This window comes from Bombina bombina, chromosome 4, assembly GCF_027579735.1.
Source record: "Bombina bombina isolate aBomBom1 chromosome 4, aBomBom1.pri, whole genome shotgun sequence".
NCBI classification, from domain to species: Eukaryota; Metazoa; Chordata; class Amphibia; order Anura; family Bombinatoridae; genus Bombina; species Bombina bombina.
In genome coordinates this window covers 969,802,869-969,826,842 of record NC_069502.1, presented here as the reverse complement: position 1 = coordinate 969,826,842, position 23,974 = coordinate 969,802,869, and the positions used below count along the sequence as shown (strand labels likewise).

Here is a 23,974-nt window from a genome sequence, read left to right as displayed (position 1 = left end):
ACATCTCCCTCTAATCATGGGCTGCCATTTTGAAATCTAGATTTCACTGCAGGTATCTGAAGGAGAGTTGTTGCACATGTGTAAACACATCAGCACTAAGATGCAAAGAAAGCTAGATTTCAACATGGCTGCACTCATGACTAGAGGGAAGAGGGGAATAACCTTGATACTCTGCATAGAAAATATACAGTGTTTAATGTCCCTTTAAGTGTGTGCAGAATTGCTACATTTAGTATCATTTTTAGAAACTGCTGACATTTCTACTCTTGAGAATGTTTAAAGTAAATATTAAATATTAAGTGATTTTAACTTTAATGCATCACTTCACAGTTCTCAGGGCTGGTGCTAGGATTTTTGGCTTCACAGGCAAAGACACATTTTGCCGCCCATTCTCCCCTAAAGAAATTATATACTCTGCCACTACTGCTTCTTAACAGAATGTGAAGTGTTAAACAGCTATAGAAAACTATTTTACCTATCATTATATGTTATGTCATGGCTCATTTCTGCATGACATAACATACTAAAGTGGTGGCTCCGCCCAACATAGGAAATCAGTGGTGGCTCTGCATAATTAATCAAACAGTGGTGACAATATTTAAACCACATGGACCCAGAGGCAGGATGAACTATTTTCTTTTTAACCATTATATCTAGACTTATGCTAGCATGTCTAACAGGAAAATGTATCAATCCACAGGCGAACAGGTTCTTAAACAGAGAAACTGTCCACCTGCAATTGCCACTTACAGAACATCTCTGTTTTTCCATTCATCCCCTTGGGCAACCAATTGCTGCCAATCACCCTGAACAAGCACGTTTCAGATGATTTATCTCTGTCACCTAGGTTAAGAAGCAAAAACTACTTCTGAAATTTGCAGACTCACTCTTGTAAGTCTAAACTGCAAATTTTCAAAAGCTGTGAATGCATTTCGATACATTTTCCCATGACTATAAATTTTTCAAGCCCTACAAGATTGCATTAACTTTAGACAAGTGTCACTGTATAGTGATGTAAAAAACATAACACTGCACTATATGATAATGCAAGGCATCTATACAGTGCATTCTACAGGACAGCATGTTTATTACAGTACCTATACACTAATAACATATATGGTGCACTGTATGATGTTGAGAGTTCACACACTAAAAAAATAGAACATGTATAATTATGGTGGGTTCTTAGGACATGTGCTCAATAATAACGTTGGCCATCCATAGGTATGCATGTAGTGTATACAGATAATAGATATGTAGTACTGACAATTATGACTTTATAAACAGTATATGAGTTATATACAGTGTGTGTGTGTATATATATATATATATATATATATATATATATATATATATATATATATATATATATAGGTGTGCACTATGTTGCAGTATATTAAAAGTTGGAGGATTGTCTGTGGTGCCTATTAGCCCCAGTAATACTTATTAGGCTAGTCTCACTGCTGTCATTGGCTCCGCCAACTTTTATGAAGGTCCATGCAGTGAGATATTTCAGCCACAAGGTTCCAGTTGTTCTGACTGACTTGTATTCTCTGCCTTTCTATGTTTCAGGGGAGTCTTCTCCCATTCTAGCCATTATGCCACCATATATGGCCCCTAAAATGAAGCCCAAGATAGGCAGCAAAAAAATACACATATTTTTTTTTATGTCATTCACCAAATTTGTGCCTCACTGCGGGGGCGCCCTTAGGCAGTCCCCTAGTCTGCCTCAATTGTAGCACCTGCCCTAACTGTCCCCATTTAAAATATGACTATTTTAAAAAACAAAACAAAAAAAACTTTTACTTGCAAACTCCATTGGCACCCGTACTGGTCGTTACCTCAAGGAAGAGACCCCAAATGTTATCTCCCAGGCAAATAGCACTCAGGAATGCACTGCCAGTGACAATAATGGTCTGTGTGATACAGCTTCTGATTGGCTGAAGGTGTACAGACCATTTTTTTAAGAAAAAAGACTAAAATTATGCATTAATTAATCACTTTAATGGAGCATTAAATACTAATGCTAGATAGAATTATCTATCTATAGAATTTTAAATGGTTAGTTATTTAAATCTTGAAAAATAAGCATAAAGGTTTATTTTCCATAAAGCAATGTCCGTTTCCATGGTGTAACCTATGATATATTCTCTGCTGAGTCCAATAAGGGACAGTTATAAATGGGTCAGTAGAGCGTGCAACCAATAACTGTGTGGAATATAGCAGTGGTAAGTTCAGTGTCAGCACTTCCACTTTTAACAGGAACTGACAAGCCCACAATTTTCAGAAATAAATTACAGAAAAAGGGAACAACATAAATAATGAAAGTATAATGCAGTGTGTTTTACTATATATAATTCAACATTTTATATTACAATCTATAAAAATTAAATGCCCCTTTAAATTATTTACATGATAACCTAACAAAGGGACATAAAAACCCACATTTTTTTTTTCATGATTCAGACAGAGCACATCATTTTAAACAACTTTCTAATTTACTTCTATTGTATACATTGCTTCATTCTCTTTATATCCTTTATTGAAAAAACTGAAATGCACATAAGTGACCCAATAACATGAGGCATATATGAGCAGCCACCAATCAGCAACTCCTAAGCCTGCCTAGGTATGCTTTTCAACAAAGAATACCAAGAGAAAGAAAAAATAGATAGCAAAAGTATAGTAAATTGGAAAATTGCTTAAAACGAAATTCTCTCTATGAATGTTAAAAGAAAAAGTTTGGGTTTCGTGTTCCTTTAATACAGTATTTGTTTTGCAGTGAGTAATACATATCCAATTATTTTTTATTTCACTGAGTTTTGGGTGTTTTAATACTGGCTAATAGAAATACCTACAGAACCATGAACCCCTTAAATCATACTGTTATAAACAATGTAAAAATGTTTTATATGATAGAGTCATTCATTAAAAATATAAGTACGTGGGACTGCATCCTAGGAAGATGAGATTTCTATTTAACCCTTTACTCTCTGCAGAGCTAAAGATATGAACATGATTATACATCCTTGCCAAAAAAGCAGTTTCACATCACACAGGTTAATAAAAAGAAAATAGAAAAATAATTCATATTAAGGTTAATTCAAATTAGCTTTGTGCAATATCAATACATAGAAGTTTGAGTACATCCCTTTTTTTTTCTCCAATTCAGAGCTTATTTAATTACATCTAAAATATTTTAAATAATTTTCTAAATCATGTTGATCCATAAGTTAAATGAACAAAAAAACATATCACAATAATTCATAACACACAGGAAAAAAACAAACAAAAAAAAACCAGATAGGTACCATGGGTTAAACTCTTGATTTGGTTGAGTGAGGCCCATATTGAGTTGAAGCAGCAGTAGTAGGAAATATCATTCTTCTTTTAAATATGTTTTAAATGACCTATCTATAAATATTCTTAATTATGCGAGAAAAGTTTTTTATGGAAAAATGAGTATCCTTCCACAAAAAAATGTAATATCCTTCCACCCAGACCAAGTTAATTTAGACCCATGGGGGCCGATTTACATCGGTCTGTCCGACACGATCCGCTCAGCAGATCATGTCCGAAAGACATTGATGAATGCTGACAGCATAAGCTGTCAGCATTTATCATTGCACAAGCAGTTCTTGCTATGCCGCCCCCCGCAGATTCACGGACAATCGGCCGCTAGCAGGGGGTGTCAATCAACCCAATCGCCTCAGAACAGGCGGACCAGTTATGGAGCAGCGGTCTTAAAACCGCTGCTTCATAACTGCTGTTTGGAAACAGGGGCATCAAGCTCCATTCTGAGCTTGATAATTCGGCCCCTAGGTCTTCATTTATTTTAAGAGAATAATCAAATGTTTAATCATTGGAATATTTTTTTTCCAATTTATTATAAGGTCTAATAAAGTTTAAAGAAAAAAAAAAGTAAATTGATTGATCAAGAGCAAACAAGTAATGAAACACTGACATGCAGTAATGCTGTTCAGTGGTTGGTTGTCTGTAAATACGAGTTACGGTTTTGTACTATAAAATAAGTGATAATTACTTTCACATCTGTACCTTCCTATCCATCTTATATTTTATAAGGACGCCCATGATATTACAATTCAGGCCATTTTCTATAACAGTCGAATGTAAAAAGATAAAGGCCCCATTATAGCTCATGTTGTTTGTAAGTTTAAAGAAATCTATTTATATAGACATGATTGTTTAGGTCGATAATAATTTATATCTCAAGTGATGTAGCCTCCAGCTACAGGTTTATATTAAACACTGCTTGATATTTTTTATGATAAAGTTGGTATTAGAGACAAAATATAGATACATACAAGTGTTTTTTCATCTTAATCATGAGATACTAAGGAAATGCTTTTTGTCTCAAAACAATTGATCCTGAGTTTAACTGTGTAAACAATTTACTGTGAATCTCAACATTAAAATTGAGGTGGTGGCATTGCACACATAAATCATTTTATCTAAGTGGTCTAACAAACTGTATCACCAGGTTAGTACAATAATCAAACTCTTCAATTTTAGATAAGTAATACAATGCTAAGCTTTTGCACGCAGTGTAAATAATAGTGTGCTTAAAAAGAGTTATTTATGAAGGCATCAACCATCTCTTAGGCTAATATGTTAAGTTGAATTTCATATATAAATGATTATTAAAATGTATGAAAACTGCTATTCACATTTCAGATAACTTTTTTTAGGTTCTTGTACAGTCGTGGGAGCATTATTCTGGGTAGATCGATTAAACCTATTTTTCACATGGATATGCCCTACTGCCAACCAACATGCCCATTTTCAAAGTTATAATTTCTTCAAAGAGTGCCAAATCGCATCCCAAAGATCTTTTACATTTGGCACCTTTTAAGTTGTAAACAGCTTGAGGCTCAAGGCCAACACCTGGCAGAGGTGACAATAAAGAGGATAGTGAGTAAGTATTAAAGACAGACACCAGTGTAGCCTCTTAATTTGTTGATTCTTATGGTCAGTTGTGTTGGTGTCTGTGTTTGCTTTAACCTATTAAGATACCATAGAGGCAGGAAAGAAAGAACCCAAACTTGCAATAGTTGCCCTATAGGGAAGAGGAAGTAGAGTGCTGCTAAATCTACCCTGGCACTCTATAAAAAAAAAGAGTAAAATGTACAAATATTAGGAACATAAATATAAATGTATAAACAGAAACCAATTGCTGGCCTTGCCTTCAGCTTGACGCAATCGTACTTGACATTTTCTTTATAACTTTGGGCAATATTGTGCTGCTCTAGAGACAGAAACTGCGACCGTTCTATTACCATCTCAGGAATTCAACTGGATGATGGTTTCACAAACAGGTCCATATAGTGTCTATATTATGTTGAATGATACATATTAATTGATGGCAAAGACCATTGGTTTAATAGTGTTAATTGCAGAAGCAATGTTATTTTTTTCTGCTAGACAGATATACACAGTAAATGTACACACATTTTTGCAAATATTTACTCTATTGCAAGTTATACCCTTAGAGTGTATTACTATAGGTACGCATTCATCTTCCATTTGATTTTCATTGTTTAAGTCTTAGATCCCCTGGATTATATTCTAGGGATGTGCATTTGAATACTTCTTTAGAATCCGAATGTGGAAGAAGGTGGCCGCGAGCGGTATTCAGCTTTTTTTGGAGCCGGATTTACTCTTATGAAAGTTCAACACACTAAGGTTTGTGCAATATTCCCCCTTAATTAGAAAAAAATAATCAATTCAATTGCATTAAATGCATATTATTATTTTTGTTTTCTCTTTAGAGTAGAAGGTCTGTAATACAGAGTACAGTTATAGTTTGCATGTATAAAGTTCAAACTATAGTTACTATTTTTAGATTGTAAAATATTCATTTTCAAGTCTGAAACAAATATAGATACCTAATATTGCTGCTTCAACTTAGAGAACTGTAAAAAACAAACAAAAACAAAAAAATTATAAAACATTGTAGATTCCCAATATTGCAGTTCATAAAAGACAACATCATAAATCTTTCAGTATAAACTTATAACAAAAATAAGGAAGATAACACAGTTTCCCACAAAATACAAATAGGAGGAGAAAACAGCTTATAGATTGTGTTAAAACATGGGTCAGTACCTTACAGTGTTGTATGATAATATAACTGGCTGCGTTCACATTATGGTGGTTATGATAAACTGTATTAATGCAAGCAGGTAGTATTTCATTATTATCAGCCATGAATCACCCATTTAAGGAGCTGGTGTTTAGATTTTGCTTTCCAAGCAACTTTTTAAATAAAAACAAAGGACTTTTAGTAACCAGAATGCAATGCAAACAAATTCCCGAAATTCAGGTTAAATATCTCAAGGTGACCTATACATTTATAAATCTGATTAATGTATTAAATCCAACATCAATTACCATGCTGGTTCATCTGAAATTTACTTTATAAGAGCTAGATTATGAGTGGAGAGGTAATTTGTGCTCTCGTGTTAACTTCTCTAGACGGAGGCTTTTTGTGCGTATTCCGTAACGGGCGTATTAGAAGTTAAAAGTAAAAATGTGTTTGTATGAGTGCTAACCCGACGCGTGCAAAAAGCCAAACTTTGAATATGATGACCACGTTAACGTATTCCCCTAAAGACTTCAATGGAGCACGAAAAGTAGAAAACAACCTAACACCCAACAAGTCGAGCAAACCATCATGTTTTCTCAAGTGCGCTAACCCGACATGAAATATGAATAGTTCACATTCCAATGTTCTTCACATAGAAGAATATCTTCTATTTATTCATACATAAATATTTCTATAAATATATGACGTTTTTAAGGTAAAATATATATCTATACCTATAAATATATATGACATTATATATAGGTATATATACAGATATATAGGAATATCTATACATAAGTAGAACATATTCCCTTATGTGAAGAATATTGAAATGTGAAATATTTACATTAAATACATAGTTAAACACTTAATTAAATATGAATATTCCATAAATATGCTTTTACATGTTTTCAGCTACTTGACTGCAAAGGGCTCCAATGCACTTATATATATATATCTATATATGTATACATATGCATTTATGTGTTTATATGTGTATTTATGTCTGTAAATACATATATACACACATAAACACACATACATATTTAGACATATATAGGTATGCTTCTCTAGATTAAAGATCTTGCAGTCCTTTTTTTTCTTCTAACACCTGATATCTTTGAGCCCTTATAACTTTTTATTGCAATTTGTTGGTTTTTAATCACTTTTATTAGATAGTGTAACTGTACTTTCAAATATAATTTTGATGTTTTTTGTGTAACTTTTTGGTTAAGGGTAACAGTTAACCAGAGCTCTGAAGTCACGTTTTTCTGACGTGCGTGAAATTCAACTGCATTCAAGAGAAGGCATTTACTTTCAACCTGTAATACGTAAACTACTTCCAATGTGCGCAAAGAGCCGCCATAAATGCCTTTTTGCTTGCACGCCACTCGTAATCTAGCCATAAATGTGTCTATTTATGTAAATCTCTCCCTTCTGATGTGTTAAGCTTCCTGAGCATTGATATGATATCCAAATGCTCTCTGTACAATGAAACTTAACATGCAAACAATTTAGTAATAACCACTACGTTCTTCACATACTGTGAAGGTACAAAAATGCTTCTTCCTAGTTCAGGTTTACCATTGTGACGATAAATAACCACAGGCCCTATTTTAACGGTCGTTAGTCTACAGTCTACTACAGGGGTGATCAAACTATGGCAGAAAACAGACATCAGGAATTTGTTACCCGAAAAAGTACAAATACTTCTTTTTAGATAAAGAAGCATGTGTATTTCTAAAATAATTAGTCATTATTAATAACTCATTTTCTATGTAATTATTAATTAACAATGTGATTATAATCTTATTTTATTCTGAGCATAAGTGTGTTAGTATCATGTAATGTGGTCCCTGGCTAATCCATTAGCGATCAGCCCTCTGTATCTATCTATCTATCTTTATATATATATAAATATATATAAATTGTGTACCCCTGGTTTACAGACTATAATGGAATTAAAACCGTCCATGTATAACTGCATCTCATAAGAAGAAAATATCACTACAATAAAAGCCAAGATGGACTTCTCCTAATAATATTTGTAATTGAATTATGAGGAAATTATGCATTTTATTTATTAAAACGCTTTTAAAAGGTAGCCAAGATGTGTCATATCTACAATATAACATTCATTTTCTATAGGGCCAAATGTAGCTTATATTGGAAGATTTTTTACTTTTTCTTCCAACTAAACTTGTTTAAAAACAGTTAAATAACTAGTAAATCATAAATTGTAATATTTATCATGTTGGACAACACACCCCAGTAAATCTGTTGTGAATATATTTCATGTCTACAAAAATAAACATTTTATTTGGGGCCTATGTCCTCCAATGATTCCCTGAATACACTGTCAGCTTTAGTGACTTATAGAATCGAGGCTGCTAGTTTAACCATCTATCCTCCTCACTGTACTGATGTAATAACCGTGGAATAATTGAGAAACCCCTTATAACACATAAATTGCTTATTTAAATGGAAAACATTATATGGCCAAATCCAGTGTACCATTAAACAAAGTGGTATATTGGAAAGCATTTTGTGCAAAATATGCCTCTTTTATAAGAAACCAGTGTCCATTACTGTATTAACAAACCATATGACGTTTGTGTACATAGTGACTATGTATACAAAATACTGTACCAGGCAGATTCTAAAGATTCTAATAAGCTATAACAAATATACAGGAGCTTCCACTACAACATTGTAACGTGAGTGAAACGAGGAGACCCTTCCAAACTCAAAGGGTTACTGCAGTGCATGTATTCAATGAGCTTTACTGCTCCTCTTAATAAATAAGCTCCTAAACTTTGCGACCAATCACTTTAAACTCTATATATTCTAACGATGTCATTGGTCTTCATTAAAAAGGAAACAGTTCTAACACTGCCCCTAAGCAACTACCTGCATCTAAGACTATTCTTATATTGAAGAGAGGTTTGTTCATTATATAAAAAGTTTTTTTCTTTGTGTCTCTTGACACAATGAGCCTAAAAATATATATATATATCAACACATTACATATATACTTTGGAGGAGTTTCACGATACCCTGAACTTTTATTTTCAGATGGGTATTGTATACCAAGTGTAAGATCAAATAAGTTTGTTGATGTGAACAAGGAAGAGCAATTCGTTAGCTTCTGATCCCCTGGTTCTCTTCATACTGTACTTGATCCCTGGTAAATGAATCATTCCCATTCTTCTGTTATGCATTAACAATCTCAAGTCATAAATTAGATTAGTCCTCTCCCAAATAACTTAAAAAAGAAGGAATTGTAGCAGACTCGATTTGGGCTGGCTGTAGGCCAGTTAGCAGCCTTTTATCTAGTACCCTGGTCACTGTTTAAATAGAATTAACAGAGAGTAAGAAACACACATGTGAAAAAACTATGTCCCCCCCCCAATAAATAGATAAAGGGGGAGCAGAAGGACATAAAACGTTCTTGTGAACAATGACCAGAATATACTCCACGACCTCTGGGTGCATCACATGTAATGATGGGGGTCGTGTCTATGTATTGCACAGAAATTAAAAAGGATAAGGTCCTCAACTTGTCTGCTGGAAAGATCAGTTCCCTCTGCACATGGGCAAGTTCACAAAAGTAAAAACGTTGAATTCGGTCAGGATGGAGAGACACAAAAATACACCGTACAGCAAAATGCACGTGATTCCGAGCTTCTTGTCCAGCTTCCACTTATTCAGACGAATGCCACAAACCTGTGAAAGAAAATATAAATGAATTTAGTTAGTGAAGGTTTTTCAGAGAGGAGCAACTTTCAAAGATACCATTTAGTAAATGCTGCCTTAAAGAATATCTGTACTTTGAAGATTTCTTGTTTGTCCGATTAGGATATGACCAAAAAGACAAGACTTTGCCCTCTGAGGAACTGATAAAATAATGCAAAAGTGTTGCAGGAACATCTACAAATATCCCTTAAAGGGGCACTCAAGTAAAAATATTTTTTTTTGATTCAGAAAGAGTTTGCAGTTTTAAGACACTTTCCAATTTACTTTCATTATCAAGTTTTGCACAGTCTTGTTATATACACACTTTCTGGGGAACAAGATCCTACTGAGCATGTGCAAAAGCTCACAGGGTAGACTATACTAGTCTGTGATTGGCTGAGGCCTGTCACATGATATAGGGGGACGCATAAATGGGAGAAAAAAATAAATTTGTCAGAAAAAAAAAATCTACTTTTTATTTGAAATTCAGAGTAGGTGTTAAATCATTTTATTATGCACTTGTTAATTATGCAATTCTACTGCATTGAGGGATCCTTTAATGTAAACAATAATGGAACTACCTGCCTTTGTAATAGGAGATATCTATTTGTGCATTTTATAAATATATATATACAAAATATATATATATATATATATATATATATATATATATATATATATATATATATATATATATATATATATATATATATATTTTTTTATCTGTCTAGAATTCCAGGTCTTTTCATCCTATTACACTTCTTGTTTGTTGTGGGACTTTAGTCCCACATTTTTATATACTATATGCTTACCTAATTGTTGTTAATGCTTACACCCTTCATTGAATAGATTCTACTGAATAAAGCTTGTTAAAAAAAAAAAAAATCACTAGCTATAACTCCACTAATGTTGCAAAAGGTTGAGTATCCAATGATGCTCACATAAATATGTACCAGCATTAGTGGATGCAAAGTATAAAAGTCGAAGGAAGAAAAAAGAAAAAAAAGTACCTTAGCCAACAACATATATACCAAAATATATCATTATTAGAAGTAAGAGATGAATAACCATATTAAACAATAGATATACAGGCTGTTTGGAGGAATTGTCTATTTTGGGTTTTAAAATTAATGCAAAAAGTATATTGCAACATTTTGGTTTTTAACTACATTTAATTAAACATTTTACATTACAAGCCCTAAGTGTTTCATGTCTCTTTAAAAGGACCAAAATATGCCTATATCAGTCATATAGGGTATTATAGAACATAAGGATGCAAGTGTAAAATGGAAATTTCCTTTGCATATTTAGATAATGACAGTATAGCAATTGCTTTGGTCTAGTCTTATTTAAATCATGTATAAGGACTTATGAGTGCTGCAAAAAGTCTAAATGAGTTTTGTAAACATTTGTAGGTCATTAGTAAAATAGATTACAATTTTCTTCCATAAACAGTGACTGAATAATAGGCCGAAAAACTACTACAGCAAACATTGCCCACTTACTGTGACAAATAACGATGCCAGTAATAAAGCTACGGAATATATAAGCCCTCTGCTGTTCAGCTGGATCTAAAAAAAATAAAAGAAAGTCTTTGTTATGTTATATTGTTTTCCAATAGCCAATACAATTATTCTTACATTTATACTAAAATGATGTTAAACTCAAAACAATACAATCATTCTTATAAAAGAACACTAAATCAACATGTTAAAATATTTATTTTGATTTTAAAAGTATCTCGAAGTGCAGGTCTATGGAACAGAAGCTCGGTGGTCGCTCTTAGGTCTGTTGATGGATAGTAAAACCTACTATAAGACTAAAATCTAGGAATCCAAGTTCCCCTAGTGGGCGCTAAAAACCACAGACTCCCCAAATGGTCACACAGATTCTGAATACAAAACAAGAGCGCGCTTCATGTGCACCTATGATAACAGTATTGATCACATGATATCATCTAGCCGATTCATTTAGTTTGATAGGCCTCCACTGTTATAAGATTTGAACACTTATCGCCACTATGTGTATATACCTGGCTCAACTATACTAACATTATTAATTCTATTCACATATATACCACTTATATGTTTCCAATATATATGATTGGATGTTTAATGTTTGAAATGGAGAAATGTATTGCCTTGATTCCTTTTCTACATGGGTCTATTCAGTTTATAGGTATCCTAGTCACGCAGCTGTTTTTCCTAATGAAGGGATTTGATTGGCAGCAGCTTATATTTAAGGTAGAATGTTATTATGAAGAGTAGGGATGAGCGAATGTTTTCCAACATTCGAAAAATGAAACTAATTTTTACACATTCGTTCGTTTCGAATGTTTGTACAACATTCTAACATTTGCTTAATGTAATAGTATTTCTAATGCTTTCTTTAAATGTAATATTAGAATTATACAATATTCAAATTCGAAAAATTTGAATTTATATATTTGTAGTAGTATTTCTAATGCTCTCTTTAAATGTAATATTTGAATTAAAAAAAAATTGAATTTATATATTAGTAATAGTATTTCTAATGCTTTCTTTAAATGTAATAAAAATTGAATTTATAAATTTGTAATAGTAATTCTAATGCTCTCTTTAAATGCAATATTCGAAATAGAAACATTCAAATTGATATATTTGTATCTATTATGTATCAATTTACTAAATTCCCTACCACATGAACTATTGAACTTCTGAATAGTACTTGTTAAATCGAATGTTACATTCGAAATTTTGAATGTGGACATTCAATCTAATTATAAACATTCAAATTCGAAAGTGACATTCGAAAACTGTAAATAGCATTAGTTTATAGATTTAATGTTAATCGAATTTCGACAATAACATTCGAATATAAACACATTCGACCATACCTAATGAAGAGGCAACCAACATAGTGCAATAACATTTGGAAATGGAATGCATTATTTCCAAATGTTATTGCACTACAGGGAGTGCAGAATTATTAGGCAAATGAGTATTTTGACCACATCATCCTCTTTATGCATATTGTCTTACTCCAAGCTGTATAGGCTCGAAAGCCTACTACCAATTAAGCATATTAGGTGATGTGCATCTCTGTAATGAGAAGGGGTGTGGTCTAATGACATCAACACCCTATATCAGGTGTGCATAATTATTAGGCAACTTCCTTTCCTTTGGCAAAATGGGTCAAAAGAAGGACTTGACAGGCTCAGAAAAGTCAAAAATAGTGAGATATCTTGCAGAGGGATGCAGCACTCTTAAAATTGCAAAGCTTCTGAAGCGTGATCATCGAACAATCAAGCGTTTCATTCAAAATAGTCAACAGGGTCGCAAGAAGCGTGTGGAAAAACCAAGGCGCAAAATAACTGCCCATGAACTGAGAAAAGTCAAGCGTGCAGCTGCCAAGATGCCACTTGCCACCAGTTTGGCCATATTTCAGAGCTGCAACATCACTGGAGTGCCCAAAAGCACAAGGTGTGCAATACTCAGAGACATGGCCAAGGTAAGAAAGGCTGAAAGACGACCACCACTGAACAAGACACACAAGCTGAAACGTCAAGACTGGGCCAAGAAATATCTCAAGACTGATTTTTCTAAGGTTTTATGGACTGATGAAATGAGAGTGAGTCTTGATGGGCCAGATGGATGGGCCCGTGGCTGGATTGGTAAAGGGCAGATAGCTCCAGTCCGACTCAGACGCTAGCAAGGTGGAGGTGGAGTACTGGTTTGGGCTGGTATCATCAAAGATGAGCTTGTGGGGCATTTTCGGGTTGAGGATGGAGTCAAGCTCAACTCCCAGTCCTACTGCCAGTTTCTGGAAGACACCTTCTTCAAGCAGTGGTACAGGAAGAAGTCTGCATCCTTCAAGAAAAACAGGATTTTCATGCAGGACAATGCTCCATCACACGCCTCCAAGTACTCCACAGCGTGGCTGGCAAGAAAGGGTATAAAAGAAGAAAATCTAATGACATGGCCTCCTTGTTCACCTGATCTGAACCCCATTGAGAACCTGTGGTCCATCATCAAATGTGAGATTTACAAGGAGGGAAAAGAGTACACCTCTCTGAACAGTGTCTGGGAGGCTGTGGGTGCTGCTGCACGCAATGTTGATGGTGAACAGATCAAAACACTGACAGAATCCATGGATGGCAGGCTTTTGAGTGTCCTTGCAAAGAAAGGTGGCTATATTGGTCACTGATTTGTTTTTGTTTTGTTTTTGAATGTCAGAAATGTATATTTGTGAATGTTGAGATGTTATATTGGTTTCACTGGTAAAAATAAATAATTGAAATGGGTATATATTTATTTTTTGTTAAGTTGCCTAATAATTATGCACAGTAATAGTCACCTGCACACACAGATATCCCCCTAAAATAGCTATAACTAAAAACAAACTAAAAACTACTTCCAAAACTATTCAGCTTTGATATTAATGAGTTTTTCGGGTTCATTGAGAACATGGTTGTTGTTCAATAATAAAATTAATCCTCAAAAATACAACTTGCCTAATAATTCTGCACTCCCTGTATGTTGGTTGTCTCTTCATTGAGGTTCCACTGAGTGAGGACTGCTGACAATGTAAACCCCTGAATCTGGAGAAAACTGTGCTGCCATATTTAAAAAATGTCTACTACATACGGCACTGGAGTCACTGGGGCAGGCTGCATTTATCCAGACACAGTATAAGGGAAGTTTATTTCGCTAATATACTATATAATATATGTTTCTGTACCCATATTGTATGATATTTATTATTGTTTTTTTATGCCTGATGAAATGGCTAGCACACCTGAGAAATGCATTGCATGTCAGAAATGTTTCTGTTTTTGTGCACGTTTTATGGTTTTATTAAACTTCTTTTATATACTACAAAAACCGAAGTGCCTCATAATCATTGCTAACGAACATTGAAGATTTTTGTCTTCCTTCTCGAGAAAGTTGGTGGCTGGAGTTAAGCTTCCATCAGTATATCGGGGTGCTGCTACACTGTGCGAGTACCCTGTGAAAATATACCGTAACACCAGTATTGCACTCGAAATGCCATCTTGTTTTGTATTCAGCAGCCTAAAACTAAGGGGTTTTTTTTAGCACAGAAATATCCTTTTTTCCAAAAGCAAAAACAGTAGCCCATTTTAAAATGCATTTCTTTTACATATAACAAGAAAAAAATACTTTTAATAACCCTTTTAAGAATTGTTTTTCTTTCTTTCATCTAATAGAGTCTATGGTCCCAATTTATCAAAGGGCTTGCAGACCTGATCCGACACTGCGGATCAGGTCCGCAAGACCTCGCTAAATGCGGAGAGCAATACGCTCTCCGCATTTAACATTGCACCAGCAGCTCACAAGAGACCTGTGGAGGGGCGAAATTACCCACAGGTATTCGCCATTGCACACAAGCGCAATTTTGCACAAAGATACACTTAGAATAACACAGTCTAGTCTTTTTTTTTTAAAGGTCTCAGGTATTAGAAAAAAAAGGCAGGCAAAGGGCTTTAACATAGATATACAGAGATACATACATACACATGTCTAAAGATGTATATGTATATATATTTATATATATATATAGGTATAATGTAGAGCAAAGAAGTTTTGCAGGCTGTTGTAATAGTAAAAACTATTTATTCATCCAAAAACGATAAAACGGACCAGGAGGGTCTACAGCAACAACAGGGCATTCACATACTCAGCAGTGAGCATTGAAATGCTGACATGTTTCGGCCAGAACGCCGTAATCGTGGCTAATCAATGCACCTGCAATAAAACTATTTAAAAGCAGTGCCCACTTTCTATTGGTCTAAGTATACACCAATCAGTCTTGTAAGGTAAGGGGAGTGTATGAAATAGTCTGCACATATTACAGACTATTAACCTGTTGGTTACCTTATTTGAAGTTGTGATAATATCTAGCTTAGATTCTCTAATGTTTGTTAGTAGGTGAACATACATACTCAAGTATTCATATATGAATTTCAGTTCACACCACTAATACAGGCAGAATGAGTTAAACACAAGATGACATAATCTTTGTCATATACAGAATATAGAAATGTATATAAATATATATAAATATATATAAATACCACCAGAAGCAGGGAACCAGCACACCTTTTTGTATATTCAGCTGCCGGGGTGCACTTGCAAACAAACAAATATCCACATAATAAAGCAGGCACTCTCCGTTTTAATTTTATCGTTTAATGGTAAACGTTTTCGGGGTCTCCCCCGTCCTCAGACCACTTGTGGTCTGAGGACGGGGGAGACCCCGAAAACGTTTACCATTAAACGATAAAATTAAAACGGAGAGTGCCTGCTTTATTATGTGGATATAAATATATATAAATATATATAAATATATATAAATAATTGCTAATATGCCAGTATGACTACAAATGTGAGCCATTCATGCTTATAGCAAATGGTTGTGTTAAAGGGTCCGTGCCCCACAAAATCTCACAGAATTTTATCTGTTTATTTAAAGGCATACTAGCATATAGTATCTTTTACTAGCAATTTCATGACCTTATATACATCTATAAATAACCCAAAATGTGTCATGATATATAACGATCGTCTGGGGTTGTCATGTTCCTTGTTCAGAGGAGAATTGCCTGGTATTTCGGGGCTGGACTGACCTTACTTGGCGGGATCAGACTGATATACTTCAGGAAAGTTTTCTTTTGTGAAAAGCACACTGGTCTAAAAGAGGCTGCTTCCAGGTGGTAAATTGCCATAGAACAAGCCACTGAGCTGTTGTTCGTTCCTGGTAGAGCGCTTCTCTCTTTGTATGCAAATTATTATGACCCTGGGGAAGTCTCCCTATGGGTGATGGGGGAAACCACACGTGGACTCCTTGCCCAGTGTGCTTAGAGGAATGTGGCTGCACCTCACTGACGAGGCCCATAGAAGGCCGAAACGATCGTCTGGGGTTGTCATGTTCCTTGTTCAGAGGAGAATTGCCTGGTATTTCGGGGCTGGACTGACCTTACTTGGCGGGATCAGACTGATATACTTCAGGAAAGTTTTCTTTTGTGAAAAGCACACTGGTCTAAAAGAGGCTGCTTCCGGGTGGTAAATTGCCATAGAACAAGCCACTGAGCTGTTGTTCGTTCCTGGTAGAGCGCTTCTCTCTTTGTATGCAAATTATTATGACCCTGGGGAAGTCTCCCTATGGGTGATGGGGGAAACCACACGTGGACTCCTTGCCCAGTGTGCTTAGAGGAATGTGGCTGCACCTCACTGACGAGGCCCATAGAAGGCCGAAACGATCGTCTGGGGTTGTCATGTTCCTTGTTCAGAGGAGAATTGCCTGGTATTTCGGGGCTGGACTGACCTTACTTGGCGGGATCAGACTGATATACTTCAGGAAAGTTTTCTTTTGTGAAAAGCACACTGGTCTAAAAGAGGCTGCTTCCGGGTGGTAAATCGCCATAGAACAAGCCACTGAGCTGTTGTTCGTTCCTGGTAGAGCGCTTCTCTCTTTGTATGCAAATTATTATGACCCTGGGGAAGTCTCCCTATGGGTGATGGGGGAAACCACACGTGGACTCCTTGCCCAGTGTGCTTAGAGGAATGTGGCTGCACCTCACTAACGAGGCCCATAGAAGGCCGAAACGATCGTCAAGGGTTGTCATGTTCCTTGTTCAGAGGAGAATTGCCTGGTATTTCGGGGCTGGACTGACCTTACTTGGCGGGATCAGACTGATATACTTCAGGAAAGTTTTCTTTTGTGAAAAGCACACTGGTCTAAAAGAGGCTGCTTCCGGGTAGTAAATCGCCATAGAAGAAGCCACTGAGCTGTTGTTCGTTCCTGGTAGAGCGCTTCTCTCTTTGTATGCAAATTATTATGACCCTGGGGAAGTCTCCCTATGGGTGATGGGGGAAACCACACGTGGACTCCTTGCCCAGTGTGCTTAGAGGAATGTGGCTGCACCTCACTGACGAGGCCCATAGAAGGCCAAAACGATCGTCTGGGGTTGTCATGTTCCTTGTTCAGAGGAGAATTGCCTGGTATTTCGGGGCTGGACTGATCTTACTTGGCGGGATCAGACTGATATACTTCAGGAAAGTTTTCTTTTGTGAAAAGCACACTGGTCTAAAAGAGGCTGCTTCCGGGTGGTAAATCGCCATAGAACAAGCCACTGAGCTGTTGTTCGTTCCTGGTAGAGCGCTTCTCTCTTTGTATGCAAATTATTATGACCCTGGGGAAGTCTCCCTATGGGTGATGGGGGGAAACCACACGTGGACTCCTTGCCCAGTGTGCTTAGAGGAATGTGGCTGCACCTCACTGACGAGGCCCATAGAAGGCCGAAACAATCGTCTGGGGTTGTCATGTTCCTTGTTCAGAGGAGAATTGCCTGGTTTTTCGGGGCTGGACTGACCTTACTTGGCGGGATCAGACTGATATACCTCAGGAAAGTTTTCTTTTGTGAAAAGCACACTGGTCTAAAAGAGGCTGTTTCCGGGTGGTAAATCGCCATAGAACAAGCCACTGAACTGTTGTTTGTTCCTGGTAGAGCGCTTCTCTCTTTGTATGCAAATTATTATGACCCTGGGGAAGTCTCCCTATGGGTGATGGGGGAAACCACACGTGGACTCCTTGCCCAGTGTGCTTAGAGGAATGTGGCTGCACCTCACTGACGAGGCCCATAGAAGGCCGAAACGATCGTCTGGGGTTGTCATGTTCCTTGTTCAGAGGAGAATTGCCTGGTATTTCGGGGCTGGACTGACCTTACTTGGGGGATCAGACTGATATACTTCAGGAAAGTTTTCTTTTGTGAAAAGCACACTGGTCTAAAAGAGGCTGCTTCCGGGTGGTAAATCGCCATAGAACAAGCCACTGAGCTGTTGTTCGTTCCTGGTAGAGCGCTTCTCTCTTTGTATGCAAATTATTATGACCCTGGGGAAGTCTCCCTATGGGTGATGGGGGAAACCACACGTGGACTCTTTGCCCAGTGTGCTTAGAGGAATGTGGCTGCACCTCACTGACAAGGCCCATAGAAGGCCGAAACGATCGTCTGGGGTTGTCATGTTCCTTGTTCAGAGGAGAATTGCCTGGTATTTCGGGGCTGGACTGACCTTACTTGGCGGGATCAGACTGATATACTTCAGGAAAGTTATCTTTTGTGAAAAGCACACTGGTCTAAAAGAGGCTGCTTCCGGGTGGTAAATCGCCATAGAACAAGCCACTGAGCTGTTGTTCGTTCCTGGTAGAGCGCTTCTCTCTTTGTATGCAAATTATTATGACCCTGGGGAAGTCTCCCTATGGGTGATGGGGGAAACCACCCGTGGACTCCTTGCCCAGTGTGCTTAGAGGAATGTGGCTGCACCTCACTGACAAGGCCCATAGAAGGCCGAAACGATCATCTGGGGTTGTCATGTTCCTTGTTCAGAGGAGAATTGCCTGGTATTTCGGGGCTGGACTGACCTTACTTGGCGGGATCAGACTGATATACTTCAGGAAAGTTTTCTTTTGTGAAAAGCACACTGGTCTAAAAGAGGCTGCTTCCGGGTGGTAAATCGCCATAGAACAAGCCACTGAGCTGTTGTTCGTTCCTGGTAGAGCGCTTCTCTCTTTGTATGCAAATTATTATGACCCTGGGGAAGTCTCCCTATGGGTGATGGGGGAAACCACACGTGGACTCCTTGCCCAGTGTGCTTAGAGGAATGTGGCTGCACCTCACTGACGAGGCCCATAGAAGGCCGAAACGATCGTCTGGGGTTGTCATGTTCCTTGTTCAGAGGAGAATTGCCTGGTATTTCGGGGCTGGACTGACCTTACTTGGCGGGATCAGACTGATATACTTCAGGAAAGTTTTCTTTTGTGAAAAGCACACTGGTCTAAAAGAGGCTGCTTCCGGGTGGTAAATCGCCATAGAACAAGCCACTGAGCTGTTGTTCGTTCCTGGTAGAGCGCTTCTCTCTTTGTATGCAAATTATTATGACCCTGTGGAAGTCTCCCTATGGGTGATGGGGGAAACCACACGTGGACTCCTTGCTCAGTGTGCTTAGAGGAATGTGGCTGCACCTCACTGACGAGGCCCATAGAAGGCCGAAACGATCGTCTGGGGTTGTCATGTTCCTTGTTCAGAGGAGAATTGCCTGGTATTTCGGGGCTGGACTGACCTTACTTGGCGGGATCAGACTGATATACTTCAGGAAAGTTTTCTTTTGTGAAAAGCACACTGGTCTAAAAGAGGCTGCTTCCGGGTGGTAAATCGCCATAGAACAAGCCACTGAGCTGTTGTTCGTTCCTGGTAGAGCGCTTCTCTCTTTGTATGCAAATGATATATAATGGTGTCATGGACTATTATTTTCATAATTCAAAAGTGAAAAACCATTTCATACTGTTAAGGACTAATGTCGACTAGAGGGTTAGGCTTAGGATTTATAATCCTGTCTAAAAATATATATAGTGTGGAATATATCCCTGACCACTCACATGTATATATATATACACGTCCTTAGATATCTGGATAGAGACTTTGATTATAAGATTATACTTGTATATATATATATATATATATATATATATATATATATATGCACATATACACAATTTTAACCATGATTTCTTAATCCCATATTTCAACATATTCACTTGTCACGGACGAGACACACCCCCTCCAGATGCTCCCGGTGGTTGGATTCATACAGCATGCTGAGTGAATTAAGCAATGGCGAAGCAGAACCGGTGAGGACATTTGCTAAACGCCCAAGTTTGTGTTGGACTGCACGCTGAAAGAGCGCATTGACCCCACTGTTTTCACAAGCAGACTGGAGCACAAACATACGGAGAGAGATCACATAAGGAGGCGGTGAGTTAAAGCAGCTACAAGCTGCCTAGCGCATCTCGCTCATTTCTGAGAATGAAATACTCCCGCTCCTATGTGCATATGTGTGTAAGATAACAAGGCATAAGATGCTATAATCCTTTACTAAATCAAGGCATCATTTTGGGGAGATAAGTGACTTGTCCGTATTAGTTTATCTAAACCTCTAGCCTGGTCTAGGGTGTCAGGAATGTTCATATTGAGTACTTAAGGAACAGCTGAAAGCATTTGCTTGGTTTAGACTTTACTAGTGATTTTCCATTGTTTGTACAATATATATATATATATATACACATATTAACACATGTGTATATATATATATATATATATATATATATATATATATATATATATATCCACTGTGTATCTGCACTCGCAATTCAAAGATAGTCAGCAACCAGGGTGCTCAGTCAAAATTTCAATAAGTATCAACAAGTAGGGACTGCACTCGCTGGATTCAGTTCAAATAATACCTTATTTATTCAATGGTGACTTTTCGGGGTACGCAAACCCCTTCTTCAGACCAAACACAGTGCACAAGAAACAAAGTGACTTTAAACCCAAATAAACCCCTCCCATCTTACATTCCAAGAAATTGCGCCAAAATCGTATCCATGGAGACCAGGTAGTTACCTGGCAACTATGTTACACAAACAATTTAAGGCATTCAAATAACAGTGGTGTGATTATTACTTCCTAACTGTTAATAAGACAAAACGAAACACCAGTGTGTAAACACTTATGTGTATAAAAACTGTGAAGACATCATGCTTAATATATACCTTTAAAATTCAGTATATCAAATCATATACAATATAGGTAAAATCATTTGAGTAAATATATAAACCCCTCTGCAACAACGTAGCTTATATGTTAAAGTTTACACACTAATCAGTGTATCATTCCAGTGGCGTCACTAGGGGGGTGTGGGCCGCACCTGGGTGACACCCTCCAGGGGGTGACACCAAAAAAAATTTTTTTTTTTTTTTTAATTTTATTGAAATTCAAAGAAATACATGTAGAGATGCATAGATTTATTTTTATTAGAGGGGCCGGCATTTGTGAACATTAGTGGGACTGGGGACTGCTAGCCTAAACCTGTCTGCCTATCTGTGCTCACTGCTCAGTGACGTCACTCACTGCTGTGCTGTCTCTCTAAACGGGAACTGGGAAATCATGAGGGGGGTGCCTGGCACCTGACCGCATGACTGTCTGACACTGTCTCTAAAATGAAGGAGCCACGTATGATGCCCACCAGACCGGTACGGTTACGGTACACTAAGTGCACACTAAAGAGGTAGGAGGGGAGGGCGGGTGGGGGTCCGGGGGTGCACAGAGTACAGAGGTGATTGGCCATAAGAAGCGGTAGGCACGCGGCCCAGGGCTGTGCACTGACAGACTTGGAACAGAGTCAGAGAGCAGAAATTTTTATAGTTTGCGCGCCTAAACCTTTTCTTCAGTGGTTTATTTTAGAGTGCTCTGTTTATGTTTCATTTGATGCTCTGCTGAGCCAGGGAGCAGCTCTAGGCATGAGCTAGGGAGCAGCTCTAGGCATGAGCTTTATAATTAATACAGTGCAGTTTACATATTTTGTATGTGTGTGTCTGAGTTTGTGTGTGTGTGTGTCTCATTGTTTTTGTGTGTGTGTGTCTCAGTGTTTTTGTGTGTGTGTTTTTGTGTGTGTGTCTGAGTGTGTTTCCGAGTGTTTGTGTGTGCATCTGAGTGTGTTTTTAAGTGTGTCTGAGTGTTTGTATGTGTGTGTGCCTGTGTTTTTGTGTGTCTGCTTTCTGGGGGGGGGGGGTGACACCAACCCTAGTGACGCCACTGTATTATTCGGCACCAGATAATATTAGGCTGTTTAGACACATAGTTACAGTTTGCGTGGCTAAATGCAATTATTGCAAAGATGGCTCATTAGCATACCGTGACGTCACCGGGCTTTGCAACTAGACTCTGTAGTAGCATGGCTAATTTGTACATTGAGATCGTGCCTGTCAGAGCGTGATTTTCAATACTGTTTACGCTCAGTGTTTATGTGCTTTGCAGTGTTAACATGGTGTCCTAATGTTGCAAGCGTAGGACAGGAGTCCTATAATAGAATTATTACACTCACACAGGTGACTAACCAACTAATATAGGCATTGATCTAACAGGGGCTGTTTGACATTTTTTCGTACCTAATCGGTCCCGCTATAATAATCACACATAAGGCATACAAGGTAAATGTTGGGCTCCAACACATAACTTATGAACTACACTTGCAACATTAGGACACCACGTTAGCACTACAAAGCACATAAACACTGAGCGTAAACAGTATTGAAAATTACGCTCTGACAGGTACGATCTCAATATACAAATTAGCCACGCTACTATAGAGTCTAGTTGCAAAGCCCGGTGACGTCACAGTATGCTAATGAGCCATGCGGTTGACTAAACAAGCCGTTGATTGGCTGAGTCTGTAACTTGCGCCCAACTGACACACTACAGACTCTTTGAACAGCGCAGCAGCTGGGGAACGATTAGCAGCAATTCATAGTACACAGCGAGTAACTAATACTAATATTATACCTAATCCGATATGATCATTCCATTAATCCCTAACTCACTGAGCAAAGGTTAAATGTCTATATTAAATGATAACATTTATTCTCTCTAACACTAAATATGAAGCTCATCTTTGCAATAATTGCAAATTACAAACTGTAACTATGTGTCTAAACAGCCTAACATCTGGTGCCGAATAATACACTGATTAGTGTGTAAACTTGAACATATAAGCTACGTTGTTGCAGAGGGGTTTATATATTTACTCAAATGATTTTACCTATATTGTATATGATTTGATATACTGAATTTTAAAGGTATATATTAAGCATGAGATCTTCACAGTTTTTATACACATAAGTGTTTACACACTGGTGTTTCTTTTTGTCTTATTAACAGTTAGGAAGTAATAATCACACCACTGTTATTTGAATGCCTTAAATTGTTTGTGTAACATAGTTGCCAGTTAACTATCTGGTCTCCATGGATACGGTTTTGGCTCAATTTCTTGGAATGTAAGATGGGAGGGGTTTATTTGGGTTTAAAGTCACTTTGTTTCTTGTGCACTGTGTTTGGTCTGAAGAAGGGGTTTGCATACCCGAAACGTCACCATTGAATAAATAAGGTATTATTTGAACTGAATCCAGCGAGTGCAGTCCCTACTTGTTGATACTATATATATATATATATATATATATATATATATATATATATATATATATATATATATATATATATATATATGTGTGTGTGTGTGTGTGTGT

At 37.2% G+C, this 23,974-nt stretch overlaps 1 protein-coding gene across 1 annotated transcript in view; it reads right to left on the bottom strand.

The window, feature by feature from the left end:
- Positions 1-9,138: 9,138 nt before the first annotated feature.
- The window catches only part of SLC24A3 (solute carrier family 24 member 3), a 905,365-nt gene continuing 890,529 nt past the window's right edge, over positions 9,139-23,974 (bottom strand). The window contains exons 16-17 of the mRNA XM_053712005.1: positions 11,347-11,412; positions 9,139-9,832 (exon numbers count right to left, since the gene is read on the bottom strand). Of these exons, the coding sequence (XP_053567980.1) occupies positions 9,683-9,832; positions 11,347-11,412 (216 nt within the window). The 3' untranslated portion in view covers positions 9,139-9,682. The remainder of the gene's footprint in view (positions 9,833-11,346; positions 11,413-23,974) is intronic.